The following is a 17,991-nucleotide window of genomic DNA, read 5'->3' as shown; positions in this document are numbered from 1 at the left end:
TAGACGTCACTCTATAGCAAATTTTGGCCATGATTTCCCCCCTCTCTTGACTCCTATAGCGGGCCACGGTTGAAGTTAACTAATGACAGTAAAACGCTCATGTTAATGCTACCAACAATCATCATATAGGCTACTCTAAAAAGCCACTATATGCACATTATGAACACCATGGTCTATGATGTAGCCTACTCGTGCGGCCGCCATAATTCTTGTTGTTTCGAATCCCTGTCAGTAAACATGATGAAAACCGCCGGACAAGCAAGACAAATAAATGTCTATATCCTTAAGGCTACTAGAGGAATAGGCCGATGGCACAGTGATACTTTTGGAGGAGTTACGAGTTTGGTGTGTTAACATGCATGGCATCACTTGCCACTCTGCCGAAAACGAACATAAACGCTAAGGCTACATTAACAACTATGGTAACTCACATAGCCCAAAATATCAATGTAGGTCTATGTGGTTCAAAACATAACAGTAGGTGAACATCTGGGCACTATTTCCGAATGTCATCGGTAGGCTATTGCTTTGATTTGTTCGCGGAGAACAGGTTCTCCAGCAGGGCAGTTTTACGCATCCATTTTAAACGCCACCCTCAATTTTGCAATGGGACGTCCTCCGACCCAGTGCGCATTGATAGAGTGCGGATTTGGGACACCTCTCAACTTTTTCTCAAACCCGCGCAGCTAGTGAAGTTGAGAGGCACACAGCGAAAACGCACCGCGTAATCCCGCCATGCAGCGAATGTAGCCAGTTTTGGATTGTGTCTCGATTTTGTGGCGTTATGGCTCCATTCGGAAAAAACTTTCTGAAAGCGCGCTTGAAAAACAGGTAGGCTAATTTGATCAAATACAGGTTTCTTGGTCTGAATCATGCGCCGCGGTGTCATACTCTTCATGTGGAATCCTTTGCTCAGAGACTTTCTCGTGATTTTACGCATGTCTCATGCTTTGAGTATACACATTTTAATGATAACAGGTGCGATATAGGACTGAAAATGCGCAGTGGTCACTTTCTATCGTCTTTCTTCTGATTTCTTCAATCCCCTCGGGTTTTGAACAGGGCATTGTCCTAAGCACTGTATTACATTACCTTGCCCTATTGGTTATCATGCAGTAGTTTGTCTTTCTCTCTCTCTCTCTCTCTCTCTCTGTGTGTGTGTGTGTGTGTGTGTGTGTGTGTGTGTGTGTGTGTGTGTGTGTGTGTGTGTGTGTGTGTGTGCGTGCGTCCGTGTCTGTGTGCGTGCGTGTGTGTGTGACTATATTGATGATGAAATGATGAACCACCCTGAGACATCCAACAGTCTGATGTGACAGCCTGTTAGCAGCAGCCTTATGCCACTTGAAACTAGCAGTTTTCTTGATATTCACAACTCTTTCATCCAATTTATGTGAAGGTCCTGGTAGATTAATGGCTGACACAGATCTGCAGTGAGACAGATTGCTCGCCTGTGGCTGTCATTACCCCGTATTAACCGTTTAACAACTTTCAGTCAAGACAACATGAAATATGATGACGGATAAGACAGTACAGTATAGCTTCTCTATAGGTTGAGGTGATGAGCCAACAATGAATTTGAGATGGGATGAAATGTGAGTGGTGACCTGCTCTCACAGCTTGGTCTAGTCTGTAATTACATGTATAGAAGATTCTTTTTCATAAGCAGTTACCTGGGAGAGCAGGGGGGAGCATTCTTGGTTCAACTTGAGAGGGATCCTGTCATCAACACTTGTATAATTTCGGCTGGCAATTTCCTTGAGTGGCTAGGTTCCCCTTTTTGAAGTTCCATGGCTCCAGATGGCCCAATAGATCTTTGCAAGGTGTTGAAAAATAAATTTATTCAGCCACAAGCAATGCTCTGTCAAATAGGTTGTTTGTGTGGATCGTAATGCATTTGTGATAGTTCAGCAAACTAATGGCACCTTTTTAATATGTACAAGACAGGTCATGGTACAATTCTTTCACAGAGTATGGGAAGATGCTAGCCATTCCTATCTGCTCTGTTATCTATAAACATTTATTTGAGCTCTGCATAAAGAATATTGTTTTAGATGGATTTTATTTGGCTGAATTAACTTTGTTAAGGCTCATTACTCATTGTCAAGTTCAAGAGTGAGTGAGATTTGCATTTGACTGTGGCACCAGTGTAAGACGGTGTATTTTCACTGCATACACAGCTGAGAAGAAGATATTTATCAGTCTAGTCCAACTGTCTGATAACTTCAAACAGTCTAGCCCAGAGGATGCCTTCTCATTTCATGTTGTGTAGTAATTACCCTTGCGGCGTGGCCAACTATAATTATCTCAAGTGTAGAGATCTGTAGATATGTCAATGGTGATTTTATTCAAAGCCTTTGCAATTTAGTATATGTTTTAATGAGATTGCATTTTTACTTATAGTTCAGATATGATATAAAGTTGGATGTATTCCAAAAAGATCTAACTTACCACATGCTGAATAAAACAAACATGACTTGTAAAGCAATGTACAGTATGCTCCCGTAATATGTACACTAAGATCAAACATGTAAAAGATCTTGGTAGCCAACTCTAACTAGTATTAATCCCAATGTCAAATAGATACACATCTTGATAATAGTCTGCACAGAAATTATATTACTGTACAGGACATTTGTACTCCAACCGCTCAAACTGGCCATAACCTCAAAAGCACAGTTCTAAAGAACAGAATATTTTGTCCATTTACTAAATAGATCAGGTACTGAACAGTACTTGAGTCCTCTCTAGTGAAGGCCTGGCTTGTTTCAACGGGAAGGGTGTTGTGTCTTTTCTCACAGATGCCTATCTGACTGGGAGTCATCCTAGAGATCAACAAACTCTGACAAAAAAGTGATGTTATTTCCTTCCCAAATCCCTCATCCTCTCCAGATAAGAGCCAGAAAGCCTGTCTCTTGCAGCCGTGTGCAGTTGATAGACCTTCTACACATTGCTGGTTTATTTGTGTTAGCGAGACTGGCTAGCTACTTTTGGCTAGTGAGAGTTTACACAGGATTAACCTCTCTTTAAAGCTTCCACTCTAGTCTTGTGCTGGATTTCATCAACGGTTTGCTTTAGGCCAATGGAAAAAAGGTGGTTGTTCTGTCACGTTTCCTTTCAGGAGGTTTCTGAAGGTGTCCTGCCTACCACTGCCTCATTTATACTAAGATCTCAAATTCATTCAATGTACTTTTTTTTACTGAGATTGTGTTGGTTTTATAGTGGACCTAGAGTCTGACCCACACCAAGCTACTGTAGTCTTTTGTTTGTCTTATCAACAGCCCAACCAGAAACATTAACATGTTTGCTTACATGCTATCAACGATAGGCCACTGTCATACAGTAGAACATCAGTGCAGCTGTCACAGCTGGGTTGATAGTGTCACTCTATTAACAAGCAATATGTTGGGACACCAAGGGGCCTGGTCATTTAGGCCCCTTCTCTTGTTTGGACTTGCTCAAGGTTGAGGTGAGGTTTTCAAATTCCTGACACAGGCCTAATGTTTGTTTTCCATTACTTTTAATTATCCAATGTTTAATAAGGATGTCTTATTAGTTCCTTATTAGTTCCTTAGTTCCTTAGTTTATGGTTATGGTCATGTGTGTGAGTTTCAAGGTAGAGACCAGAAACTCACATTGCTATGCACTTGCAGTACACCACATGTCATGCCAACTTGTTAATCTAATATGGCTTTCTTCTACGCTTCATCCTTTAGACTTCCCTCCTTGGTTCACCCAGATGTCAAGTGTGCTTGCTCAGGTTTCTGTGGCTCATTCTAGCACGGAAATATGAGATCTAAATAATGCTACAGGCTATAGTCACACACTGCTCAGCATCCATCTAGCATTACACAACATGAGTATGGTATGATAAATTGTGTTGTCAGACTAATGTGACATTGGCAATGTGTTCTGACTTTAGTTAGAGTTGGATCATTTCCAACTGGCATGCTCGAGTTCATCAGCTTGTTGATGTCAATTTCATCATGTATACCTCAAGTGTTGTGACCTGTATTGGCTCCCACAAACTATGTCCACACAACACAACTTGGCAACCTTCATGAATTTATTACCTTCAATTTAATCAGCTCAATGGACTGTGTAGTATTTGTCCAGGCAGGGAGTTGACTCAAGACTCAAGAGGCAGAGCCGGCTCTAAGCTTAGACAGCCCGTTCTCTGTTTAGCTCGCTGTTTTGGCACAATGCTACTGATACTGCTAGTCTAATGCTACTGATACTGCTAGTCTAATGCTACTGATACTGCTAGTCTAAGGCAATGTTTGTTCCTAGAGAACAATGTAGTTGTAGTTTCCTGTTCTCTGAGATTGATGCTTTTATTCACTTTGGACCTAAATGGCATTGGGCGCTTAAGCATACTGTATGCATTTCTTTTAGTTATATAGTTATATATAACTTATATGCTATACTTGTATGTAGCATTTTCATCTATCTATCTATCTATCTATCTATCTATCTATCTATCTATCTATCTATCTATCTATCTATCTATCTATCTATCTACTATCTATCTATCTATCTATCTATCTATCTATCTATCTACTATCTATCTATCTATCTATCTATCTATCTATCTATCTATCTATCTATCTATCTATCTATACTAATGCACTGGAAGGCTAAATCTACACACCCGTCTAGCCTAGGTCTATTTTGGCTGCACTGAAACGTCCACCATGTATCTAAGAAATTGAATATCGTTGTCATCCAATTATATAGAATTTTGTACCTTGCTCATGTCAAAATATGGTGCACAACCTCATATTTCCATTTCCATATTTACACAATTATACTGCAGGTATGCAATTCATTCTCTGCGTCCCTTTCTATATAGCATAGTTACAGGAAGTGGCTGGGATTTGCTGGCGTGCCACCGATTGTAGCCCAGGACAAACACAGGTGCTTCCCTCCTCTAGTGTCCTGGCTTCCTTCTCAGCTGAGGGTTTAGCTCAGCCTTCCATAAAAATCTAATTGTGTGTGTGTGTGTGTGTGTGTGTGTGTGTGTGTGTGTGTGTGTGTGTGTGTGTGTGTGTGTGCGTGTGTGCGTGCGTGCGTGCGTGCGTGTGTGCGTGTGTACACAGTGTGCACCTGGATGTTTTAGCAAAGCATGTCTTTTGTATGTTCAAAACACCATACTGGACTTGTACCTGACTTTGAAATTCTATATTGCATCCCCACTCTAAGCTTATGACTCTTGACTCTACTACATGCTACATGCCCATCTCTTGCTTTACATACCACAATCTCTACCATCTTAAGTTACTAGAGAGCTCTTGGTGTTTCTATAGGAGGCGGTGGAGAAAGCCGTCATGGTCATTGTCTATGAATGCTGGAGGCGTGTTGGGATTGTTTGCCCTCTGCATAGCTCAGGTATTTGCTTTGCCTTTTTCGTCTCCAAGGGTCTCCATAACCATTAACCCGCCTCGTGCATTGTTGCATAAATATCGCATTCCTCGGGTCTTGTTCATCAACGTTGTACACAATACTCCACTTGTGTTTTCACGCCATGTGGAAAGCAAAACATGGTGGTATCAGACTAAAATCAGCACCCTTGAACACTTCATAGGTATTAATGGGATTTTGTATTATCCACCAACTCTGGGTTTGACATCTTTCTCAGTCTCACTGTAGATCTGTGTCAGCATGTTAGAAGCCAAGCTCTTCAGAGGACTTACATTTCTATTCCTCTGGAGCATTGACCTGCAGTGTCGATGACCTCTGAGGTGAAGGTGATCTCAAGAACAGTTCTGTCAACAGACAGAACAGAACAGAAAAAATACAGGAAAATGTTGTGTGCCTCGTTATACAACAGTCAGATATGCAGCCATTAACATACTGTACCAAGACTGGAAACACAATTCCATCATTAAAGACTCAAACCAAGACTAGTGCACATGTACAGTACACAAAGACTGGTCATTCATCCTATCTGACAATATTATTTGGCCTTTTATTTGTTAACTGCGTATTGTTGAAGGAAGGGTATGAACTTATCTCTGATATTAGTTCAGCGAAGACCTTTCATATAGACAGACATTAACATTGAGGTGATAAAGGGAATCAAAAATCCTATCTGAGGCCAATTTTTGATCTTGTTTTACGACCCAGATCAAAAGGTAATGAGGGCTTTGGGGTTAAATGGCTTGGCACAAAATCATAAAGTGATCATGTTGATGAGTAAGACGATGAGTAGCCATTTAATAAAATCAGATTGAAGCACTGCACAAATCAAGCGCAGTTTTGGTCGTTGGCTTAATGGACGACCACCTTAAGATGTACTTTCAGCAAAATTACTTAGTGTAATAGAATCAAGCGCCAATGGGAAGATGTCACTTTGACCTCACAGTGTGTAACACAAGCTCAAATCACTCTTTTATCACTCTATGATTTCATAGGCTGCTGCTCACGTTTCTGTGTGATGCTGCCTTCAATTTGCCACAACTGCACTACTCTATAGAACCACTTTCATATGATACTAAAGCCTATGTGGAGACATGTCAAAATACTGACTCCTTTGTCAACTTTCTCCTATAGGATCAAGGACACTGAAGCTGTTTCCGGAAAGGAGATCCAGGTGTTGGTGTGTGATGAAGACAAGGTGGTCTGCGGAGTGACCAAGCACACGACATGTGCAGATATGGTGCGGGCCTTGCTGGACGACCACAAGAGCGTCCCAGAGAGCAAGAGGCTCCTACACGGCGACCCTAAAGACTTCTGCCTTCTGGAGCGCTGGAAGGGCTTCGAGAGAGCACTGCCGCCTCTCACACGCATCCTCCGGCTCTGGAACGCATGGGGGGACCAGAAACCCTTCATCCAGTTCGTTCTGGTCAAGACCAGTGATTTTGTGCCTCAAACAGGCAAGAAGAGCAGTAAATCCAAGGGGGCCAAGCCAAAGAGATGGGAACAAGGTCCCACTCACTACTCCCAGTCCCTTCCGGTGGAGAGACAGAAGCGCATGGTGAAGAAGGCCTTCAGGAAGCTGGAGAAGATTCACAAGGAGAAGAAAACCACCCCAGGAGCCGAAGAGATCGACAGGATGGTCCAGCTGATTATCTCCCAGGACCACACCATCCGGCAGCAAATCCAGCGAATGAGAGACCTGGATTTGGAGATTGAGATGTGTGAGGTGCAGGCAGGCCAGGAGTTGGAGCTGGACAGCTCCGTGTCTGAATCTCGCACCCAGAATATGGACAGCCATGATGAGGAGCAGCTGCAGGAATACCTTTACACCAGTGACGGGGTGGACCAGCTGGACATGCAGGTGCAGCGGCACCAGGAGCTCATCCTCCAGCTGTCTCGCGACATTGATGCAGAGCTGACGGGTTCCTTGTTGGCGTGGCCCGACGTCCCAGAGGAGGACGCTCAGCTGCTAGGGGCCGCGGCTGCATCAGTACCCGGGGCTTCCTCTGACTTAGATTCGTCCTTCTACGTCGCAGAGCTCGAGAGACTACAGTCTGAGCTGAAGTATAGCCTGAGCACCGGCATGTCCCTCCACAGCCAAACAGCCCAGCTGGAGAAGGAGCTTAAGCGCTACAACGCTACATTGACCTCCAAGGACCAGGAGTGCTGGCAGCTCGCCTCTCAGCTGAGCTCACTGCACGTGGGGGACGGCACGCAGGAAACACCCAGGCCTGGGACACTGAAAGGGCCGGCCCAGTGCAGCGTCCCGCAGGAAGTGAGACTCAAACACAGCCTGTCCCCCACTGACGTCACAGACACAGACTCAGACACTGGGATTAGCTCCACACATAGCCAGGACTCCCTCTCGCCCTGTCTGGATTTCCCACCCCCCCTGGACACAGATGTTTGAACAGGAACAGGACTGGGCTCAGTAACGCTCTATTAATCCAGCTATACATGCTGTATATGCACTAGCCTGCTGGTTCATTCAGTTAACGTTCATCAGTTAGTTATTCTTCTTTTTTCTTTTACTGTAGCAATATCCTTTCCACTATGCTCAAGGCACCAATTCTGTCCCCCTGATAAAAAAAGAGTATTTATGATTAGTTATCAGGCTTCTTAAAGTTTTGTTTTAAAACCAACAAGCTTAAATGGTAGGATCTGGTTAATCTGGTTGTTTTATATTAAAACATGTAGGTTATAGTGGCTACAGAACTTACCCTGTCAAACTGTGCCTTTGTTTTACACTGTAAAACATTACTCTTGATAAGCTACTGCATTATATGATATAACATCACATACACATTATTTTTACAAAAACGTGTATGTTCCACATGAAAGACACGTAAATTGTATGTATTTATTTATTTAGAACAAGTATTGCAGATGGCTAAACAAAATAGTATGTCTCATAATAATAGTTTCTTCTCTTGAAGCACTCTTATTCAATAAGAATGTTCATAAACAAGACATAGCAGCATTACACAACACTATTATATGTTCATATCAGGCAATGAGTCATACAATGAAACGATTTTAAGCTTGGAAAATGTACATTACTTCCACTTCAACAATAAAATAATCTATAATACTTTAATTGTGATACTATACATGTCTCACACATTTTGGTTACTCAGGCAGATATGGTAGCTCAAGGCTGGGAATAGAATTTCGCTACTTGCCAAGATGAATTGGCATTGCAAAGCAACAGCTCCATGATATGATTGTTGCTTGGGACATGAATGATAAACAAAACAACAAAAAACAACAACAAAAAAGACTTGAAAGTAAAAAGTAGAAAGAAACAACATTCCAACCATTACACCTCATTTTTAGGTGCACTTTACTGTATTGTCAGGGGAGATGGTTGCTAGGCAAGTGCAAACAACACTAAGCACTCTTCACTTGTGGAGGTATTGCTGACAGAGTAAGACGCTGTATACCCTAGGCAGATCAGGGCTGGTGGAGAAGCAGGGGATATCCATTTCACACACTAATTGCCTTCTTCTCCCCCCTTTCTCTAAGCCCCTCTAAGTAGCTCCAGCAAGCATGAAAGAACAGAGTTTCTCACAATATAAGCAATCTTGCATTGGTGTCTCGCACTTGTGGGGGGAACAAGAGTTTAGCTAATGTAGGGTGGTTACAGGCAGCCAGCTTACTCCAAATTGGGACGAATCTGCAGTCTGTGGAATTTATTTTCTGATGTAAATACTCCCTTACTTACCGTTCAACAGGAAAAGGTTCTCTCATTAGTTCTTTATTGTTCCTCTGAAAGGAAAGCTGATGCAGTGTAGGCTACATTTTGTTACTTTGATTTGGTCCAGCTGTGTGTTCATCAGCTGGCACTCAGAGTAGCAGCACCCCTGTAGGGACGCACACTGCAGCCTACGTCTCTCAGAGGGCCAAGCAGGGAGCGGCAGTTAAATTTGGCCCGGTGAAATCAGGTAAGGGGGAGACTTGTTTACCCCCTTCATACTGTACCTTAATCAGCAGGAGTTCAAAGCCTACCATGGCACAAGAATGTCTTCAGACAACAATAATTACATGGCCCAAAATTACAATTACCTGCGTTTGTTTTTTAGCCTTAGAGTTAACAATTGCCATGGGTCAGTTTAGGTAAACAGCCATTAAAGAGCAACTAGAAGGGTGTTACCTACTTGCTTGTGCAAGCAAACCGAGTGAAATTGTATTGTTTTGTTTTTCTAGGGCGTTCTATCAGTTCTAATCATCTGACAAAATATTCATGTGGAAATAGAAATATGGTGTTTTACTCAAGTGTCCAGCCCTCGCATGGTGACCACATGGCCCCATAAACAAAACAAGTCTTTAGGTAATAGGCAGATGGATAAAATGGAATTGCAGGGTCTAGAAGATTTATGCTACAGTATTTCTCAAAATGGCTCTTTCTACACCTGTCATTTACAGTACAGTATGATATTTGTTTTCGCTCTATGTTTATCTCAAGTTTTGAGCTATGGGTAGGTTATTTGAGAGGTTTGACTCCTAAGCAGAGTAGCTATGTGCACATCCAACCAGTTTTAGGCCAGGTGCAGGGAGAAAAAAACATCTTGAATCTTGGAGGAAATGAATATCCACAGTCTAGATTATAGCTCCCAATATTTTATTCAATTAGCAATGTTTCAACCTAACATGGTCTTCATCAGGAAAAAATGATGAAGACCATGTTGGGTTGAAACGTTGCTTACTGAATAAAGTATTGAGAGCTATAATCCAGTGTGCAGATATCCATTGACTCCTAAGTAATCTGTCCAGTGGTGAGTGCATGTTTGACCTGGACTTGGTTACTTGGACTTGGTCCCCGGGCACCATGAACGATGGCTGCCCACTGCTCCTGGCTGCCCCTGGAGGAGGACAGCTTGGATGGGAGAAATATAGGGAACAATTTCCACTGTTGACCCTCGAAAAATACATGTGTGTGTGATGTGTGCCGGGTCACTGCTCACTGTGTGTAACTGTGTGTCACTGGCCCTTGAATAAACCATAATTACTGGGAGACGAAAGAATTCAGGAAGGTATAACAGTTTCCCTGTCTTCTAGTTCTTCTAGTTTATTGTTACCATAGAATAGTTTCAGAAAGTGGCAGCATATTTATTAAAATTGCAAAAGTAGTTGAAATTCAATACTCCATTCATTTCTCCATTGGGAGTCAGAAGCTGTTTACTTTGATGACGCGGCCACCTACCGGTTTCTTGGCATGTCTGAACAATCTGCGGGCGCGTGAGCAGGTTGCAGTATTTCTTCCATCATATTATATAGCCTCCGGAATAATATCTATTTTTAACAAATGGCCATTGCTCCCCTTTAATTTAGTATCTTTCAAATCTGAATTAAAGCTAGTAGTTTATATTTATTGTGCAATACCTCCAAGAAAGAATTTGCATACCATCGGAGCAATCTTAACTTATCATCTCAATGCTGATAGCCTGTGCTTTGACTCCAGCTTCAACCAGCTGGCTAGCGTCCTGACCAGCACAATCCTACGTTACAGTTTGTTCAGTTCAGGTTTAAAATCAGTCCCCATAAATCAAAAGTAATCCCAAAATGCCTCTAACTTGTCTCTATGAGTGGTCAAAGGTCTACTGCCTTTGATCGCTCCAGTCGACCCCTTGGTCACCAGCTCACGTGAGTCTGTAATAGTGTTGTTGCACATTACATAACATTACATTACAGTCATTTAGCAGACACTTTTATCCAAAGCGACTAACAATAATTGCATTTAACGTTGGAAAAACCAATGTACTACTACTTGCCAGAACTCACAAGTGCATCTCCTTTCTAAAACAAGTGACTAAAAGCATAATCTAGTGCTGAAGGCAAAGTACAAGAATAGCAATCTAAAATACAATAGGTGCTTAAGAGGGTGGATCGTTGTACAGTAGTACTTCTTGAAGAGTTGAGTTTTGAGTCTACAACGAAAGATGGGCAGCGACTCTGTGGTCCTGACGTCAGTGGGTAGTTCGTTCCACCACTGCGGGGCCAGGACAGAGAATAGCCGTGACTGTGTCGATCGACCACAGGGGCCTCAGAGTGACAGGGCAACCAGTCGCCCCGAGGTAGCAGAGCGTAGTGGTCGGGAGGGAGTATAAGGTTTCACCATGGCCTGGAGGTAGGAGGGGGCTGTTCCTTTCATTGCCCTGTAGGCTAGTGCCAGAGTTTTAAACTGGATGCGAGCCGCTACCGGGAGCCAGTGTAGGGAACGGAGAAGGGAAGTTGTGTGGGAGAACTTGGGGTGATTGAACACCAGGCGAGCAGGAGCTTTCTGGACAAGTTCCAGGGGTTTAATGGCTGACACCGGGGCCCCAGCAAGGAGGGAGTTGCAGTAGTCCAGGCGGGAGATGACCAGGGTCTGGATGAGCACCTGCGCCGGTTCATCAGTGAGGAAAGGGCAAATCCTCCTGATGTTGTAGAGCATGAATGCACATCTCATGAATGCACATCTCTTCAGTCACCACGCCACGACCGAAGACTTAATTCTCTTGATACAGAGCATAATGGACAGGTGTTGTGAGATGACCTCTGCCGCGACATAAACAATAATGTAATATCTTTGAATTGAAAGTTCTTCATTTGGTGCTTTTGCCAGATTTTATTTATATGTGATCAATTTGTGATTAATGAGATCAATTAATTACAGATCATGTAATTACTTTTATTTATTTATTTTTTTACCATTTGACAGCCCTAATATATATGTAATGTAATATATATTAGGGCTGTATAATAAAAAAAAAACTAATTTATCTATCTGTGTGACGGTGTGTGTGTGTATGTATATATATATATATATATATACATATACACACATACACACATATATAGATAAAATCGTTTTATATATATACACATATATACATACACACCCAGTATATATACACATACATAAATTCGTTTTATATACACACATATATATATATATGTATATATATGTAATTGCTTGTTAACAATCCTTTATACATAGGTACAGTATCGTGTTTCTGTCTGCAGCTGGGTTTATGTCTAGCTATATTACAAAAGGGTAGCGTAGCTAAAAGATTCACCAATATCCTTTGCAGATCTTCCATGGTCAACACTGCAAGTTGAACCTTTTGTTTCTCTAGTGGATTGTAATGTGCAAAGCTAAAAAAGTTAATTGTCAATAAACTGGAAACAAAGTTCTCAAGCACATTTGGCCATGTTCTATATAATGCATTCTTTGGGACTGGTCAAAGAACAAAAAATGCATCAGAAATATATATTCACAAATTTCCCCCACAGGAATTATCAAAGTATCGTATCTATCTAGTGTGTTATGTTAATCCACAGTGTAGCTTCTCTTCCTTTATAAGCAGATACTGCTGCAGAGGGCTTGCCAATCATGGCCCCCTTCCCAGCGAGGACAAGTCAGAACAGCTCCAGGGTTGGACTTAATTGCTCCAATCAAGTACAGTAGATGCAAGGTGCTGTCTTTCCAAGAAACATAAATCAATGATGATCAGATCAAAAGGAACAACAAACACAGCGGTGTAAGGCAGGAGAAACGAAGAACAGTGATTAATCTGAGCAAATCTCAATATCATAAAGATGTTCTGAGTCTTAGCGGGTTAGGTGAGGACAGCTGACTGCTGTTGAAATGTCAAGAAGCAGAGATGTGGAGTAATAGATGATTCCATGTTTACATACAGTACATGGCACACGACAGACTTTGGCACCGATTGAAATGATGTGATTTTTTTTGATTACCGGATTGAAACTTTTATTTGTCAGTTAGATGATGTCTTGATCAAACCAATAGCAGGTTGTGTGGTACTGTTGCCATGTTGAGATAACTCTTTCTCTCTCTTTCTTTCTCTTTCTTTCTCTCTCTCTCTCTTTATCTCTCTCTCTCAGACACACACACACACACACACATACACACACACACTTCAGTCGGCACTTTAATCTGTCCCACCTTTCTGTCTTTTATTGCTCTGTCAATAATCAGGCTCCATTTTGGCCCAGATGTTAATTTCCCCCTCATTATTAGGGTTAGTGTTCTATATAAGGCTGTTTGCTCTGCCACAGGTGTTCTCTGATGCTCCGCACTCCGCCCCTCCTCCAGGCTCTCATTACAGGGGGGGAAGAGACCGTGACGCCTTCTGAGAGAAGGGGAGGAAAATAAGAGGGAACCATAGATATTAAACGGGAATAGAGCGAGCAAGAGAGCGAGAAAGAGATGTAGAGAGGGAACCTGAGATATTAAATGAGGAAGAGAAAGAGAGATTCTGACATACGAAGGGAGAAACAGCCTGGAGATTTCAAAATGGAACTTGACAACTAAAAGTGAAAAGGGAAACAAGGCATTGTAGGGCATTTATTTGACATTCCCAAGGAGAATATTAAAAAACACAAAAATGTAGCAGCCTATTATTGTTATTATTATTTGAATGATTCCCCTAGATATCCCAAAGGAAAAAAAAGGCATGGTTCTGTATACTGTATATTGGTGCTGTGCTTCTCCCCATGTGTTGTCACTCAGCCATCCTCAAAGACCAAGTAGTCTCTCCACTGTCACCTCACAGGGCTGACTCCTCCCATCCACACTGATTGCCTTACAGTTGCATGTTGATTAGCTACTTATGAAAACATTGGAACTGGCTACAGTGTTGCCCTCTCCAAACACACGGGCACACCTCTGCTCTCTTCAACATTTGCTCCGTGGATCCCTCCTTCCCCATTCCCATTTTCTGGCAGAGACGTTCTGATTAGGCATATTTTTACGCAGGTGGAGTGCGTTTTTCTGTGGTCTTAATCAGCCTCTGGGTCGTGACCCTGTCATGTTGAGGGTATGTCTCATAGGCTATAGGAAGGAGAGAAGGCAGAACACCACAGGAATGCAGATGAAAAACACTTTCCATTTTTAGAGATTTTTTACATCAATTAAAAGCTGGGATTATCCTTTACAGCTTCTGAACACCTCCCAGCCATGGGACCAATTAAATGTGATCATATGTGATTTCATGTTCAAACAGATCGAAATTGGAATGTTCTTTTCAACATTGTGAAAACGTACTGTACTGTTTTGGAGATAAGTGGTTTTCCTCTGACAGCGATGATACAGTGTGTGTGTTGTGTTGTGCTGTGGGCCAAATGCCTGGTCATATTTGAATGACACACGTAAATGTGCATGTTTGCAGGTCCTTTAAGTAGAACGACTGCAGTCGGTGAAGTGTGTGTGTGGGGTCTTGGTGTACGTCTCATTGACGTCAATCTCGCAATTCTCTTGTTTCCAAGTGAACTGGCAGAGGAGTTGTTTGAAAGTGTTTGAAAAAAATCTAAATAATTATGTCAGTCTGCTGTACCACGTCAGCATCCAACATCTGAAAGCCAACCGTCTTGAGGGAAAAAAATTCAAAGTCAGTCAGACTCACTTTGCCCCTATGAAGGTCGCCATCAAAAGCTCCAACATCACCGATTGCTGTTCTTCAAGTGCCATTGTGCGAAGGTGTTCTCGGAGACGCATTTGTGAGGAGGAGGAAGAAGAAGGCCAGCCGGAGGGTTTGAAGTGGTGAGTACTGAAAGACCATGTACCGCCGTGTACCGTGAGAGCTTCCCTCGTGTCCTCAGCCATTGTTGAGGCCAGGCAACCGAGTGCTAATCTTAATACGCTCTTTGCGGAGCTGAACTCTAAAACACAGAGCCCGGTTTGGGAGAGTAGTGTGGTGGTAATTTCTTAGGAGTGAAGAGACCTCTGTGGCTGGGTACCCCTGCCCCCCCATACACACACATACACACACACACACACACAAACACATCCAATCCCAAACCCCTCAGCCCCTGGGTGTCTTTGTGGTGCACGTTGCCTGGTAACTGAGTGGTTGTTGGCAGTTGTTCCAAACGCTCTCGTTTTAAAAGGTGAAGAAATTCCCTCTGGGGCAGGAATGGCATTGGTTCCATTGGTGAAACCATTGTTTCTACCTAGAGTGACAAAAGAGGAAAAAGCCTTCATAAGAATTCAAGGCAGTATCAAGGAGGCTGATTGTCCTTCTAGCATTTTAACTACCAATAAACTGTAGCAAAAAGCAAAAAACAGCACAACTAAAACACAAGAGCATTGAATTCTAACTGGTTTATCTTTTAGTTTGTTGCCACGTGACATCATGTTTCACCACAGTCTTTCATGTTTTAACAGTGACCTTTGGCAAGGCAGGAGGCAGGTCTGTGGTGACACCCTTACTGGCCAAAGGTCACTACATTCCTTTCTCTGAGGTTAGGATGGTCCAGTGCCTCTCTTGGCAGTTGGAGTACTCTTTCCACTGGCCTTGGTGCACACAGGGGGTGTGGCTTCCTCTGCTGTCCACAAATAATGTTTCCTGTGAAAAAGCGATGCGCATTCAGGGGACAGGATGAGAGATGTGAACAGGAATGAGGTCTGCCAATTGTGAATGTTCTTTATCATTTTTCACTAGAGTAATGCAATGCACAATTGCACGATTTGCCACTTCATTTCCCTATACAAAAGCAATGTGTTAACTAGGGTTAATAGAAGAAAATGGGTTTTCGAAAGTCCTATGGGGCTCGAAAACGCTAAGCCTAAATGTAGTAAAAGTTATGCGTTTTAAAACAAAACTGTATTAGTGTACACTTTGGTCACCTTGGGGAAGTTTGAGAAACACAATGTGTGGTCATCCCAATAATGATGTGTATGGAAGTCCACATTCACAGCACAGTAAAAAGTCTTCAGACTGACTTTTTTAACACTGGGCTGTGCATAGGACCCATACACAGTTTAGATTAATGTGTATGGAAGTGTTCAGCTGAGCTCTGTTGTTGTTGGAAAAGAGCAAATCCATATTAGTCATTATACATGAACATTTGCCACAACCCATTTAAAGGAGCAGTTTGGCATTTAACATCATAAGCCCTGTTATGGGGTTATTTATGATCATACAATGGTCCTAATGCCTTTTGACAGACTGCACTCTTGAGATATTAGTGATCATTGCTCATGTCACAGCTAAGTACACAATGGATCTCTATGGGCATATACTGTATATAAACCCATAGAGATCCATTGTTAGCTGATAGATCTCTATGGATAGGTATAACTAAATATCAAACTACTCCTTTAAAACTCACAGTATTGTATGCATGCTGTGACCCTCTGGGATACATGCCACCCATGGTAAGCTTAGCCTGACAATTGAGTCAATGCTCATAAACGAGTTGGGTCAAATGAAAACTGCACTGAAATGCAAATAAAGGATGAACAGTAAATTATTCAGTTGTTCAGTTGATAGATTAACAATCTTCCCATTTTCCATGACAGCTCATTTGATCTGGTTGTTTTCTGGAGGGCTTTGCAGCCAGGCTCTGGCTGCTTCTGCCGGCCAGGCGTTTCTGTGTAAGGGTGGTAGCTGGGAGCAACAGGAAGGGGAGGAAGTGGACTGTTTACACACGGAGAGAGGTCTCATCTCACAATGGAGTCTGGGTGTATGTGCCAGGGAGGGCATTGTAAATCATGCTCCTGTCTTTACCTTTTCAGATTAGCTACCATGGGGGGTTCCAACCACCGAACTTCATGTTACATTAGGGTAGACATTTTCACCTACATCTTAGACCAAATAGTTACCTTTCCCATCTCAACTTCTCTGCATGCCATGATTATGACCTAAAACAGAGTCAGATTGTTAGGGTTAGGGCAGGCCATGATTATGACCTAAAACAGAGTCAGATTGTTTGAATGTTCTTACTTTTCTTATTCTAATGCTGCATTCCATTTGGCTGGGAAGTGGTGAGGTGTGAGGTGGGAGAGATGGAAAACAACATCACCCACGAGGTAACCTTGTTACAGCAGACACCAAATCAAATCAAAGCTTTATTTGTATAGCGCATTTCATACCCAGAGGCAACACAATGCGCTTTACAGAGAACAAGGGAGGTGGGCATACGACCCACCCCTACATATTCCAGAGACCACCAACAACAGCTGGGAACAAAGGTGGACGTTAGCTAGCTTTGTTTGCCAAAACCAGTAGATAACGACACACTACGTGGTATTTTGCACATAAAAAAAAAGGTTACAAACATGTCCTCAGATAAGAGTTGGGGAATACTGTGTCTATGACTGATTTAATGAGACATAAATAAGACAGAAATGCAAATGAAATAATATTACTAAAGTTTTACTTTGTTACACAAGAAGCTGCCATCTTGTTCACAACTTCGAGAGCAAACTGGGGGGAAGTGTTGAGTGATACAGTTCACGAGTGGAGAGAGGGGCGTTCCAGTTAAAACTGCCAGTAGCATCTCGTAAATAACTTCACGAGCCAAATGGAACGCAACATTAATGTCAAGAAATGACAGGGCGTATGGCCTATGTGTTGTTTTATAGTTCACTGCCCATTGAAATTGAATACAACTGAATACAGTTCTCTCTCTCACCCCCCCCCCCTCCCTCCCTCCCTCAAACACACCAACAGCATGGATCAGGGGTCAGAAAATACTTGGTTAAGGGAAATCAGATGCCATCAGTAGGTTCAGCCAAAGTTTTCTAGAAAACACTGGAAATGGAGCATGGCAACCAACAGAGCAGAGGAA

The 17,991-nt window shown here is 42.4% G+C and overlaps 1 protein-coding gene across 1 annotated transcript; it reads left to right on the top strand.

Moving 5' to 3' along the window:
* Positions 1 to 784: 784 nt before the first annotated feature.
* rassf9 (Ras association domain family member 9) lies at positions 785 to 7,825 on the top strand (the record flags this gene model as incomplete). Its single annotated transcript, XM_084450770.1, has 2 exons — positions 785 to 831; positions 6,550 to 7,825. 2 exons carry the CDS (start codon positions 785 to 787, stop codon positions 7,823 to 7,825), a joined length of 1,323 nt encoding a protein of 440 aa, XP_084306896.1.
* Between the last annotated feature and the right edge of the window lie 10,166 nt (positions 7,826 to 17,991).

This window comes from Borostomias antarcticus, assembly GCF_949987555.1.
Source record: "Borostomias antarcticus genome assembly, chromosome: 16".
Classification (NCBI taxonomy): domain Eukaryota; kingdom Metazoa; phylum Chordata; class Actinopteri; order Stomiiformes; family Stomiidae; genus Borostomias; species Borostomias antarcticus.
This window is presented reverse-complemented; position numbering and strand designations above follow the sequence as displayed.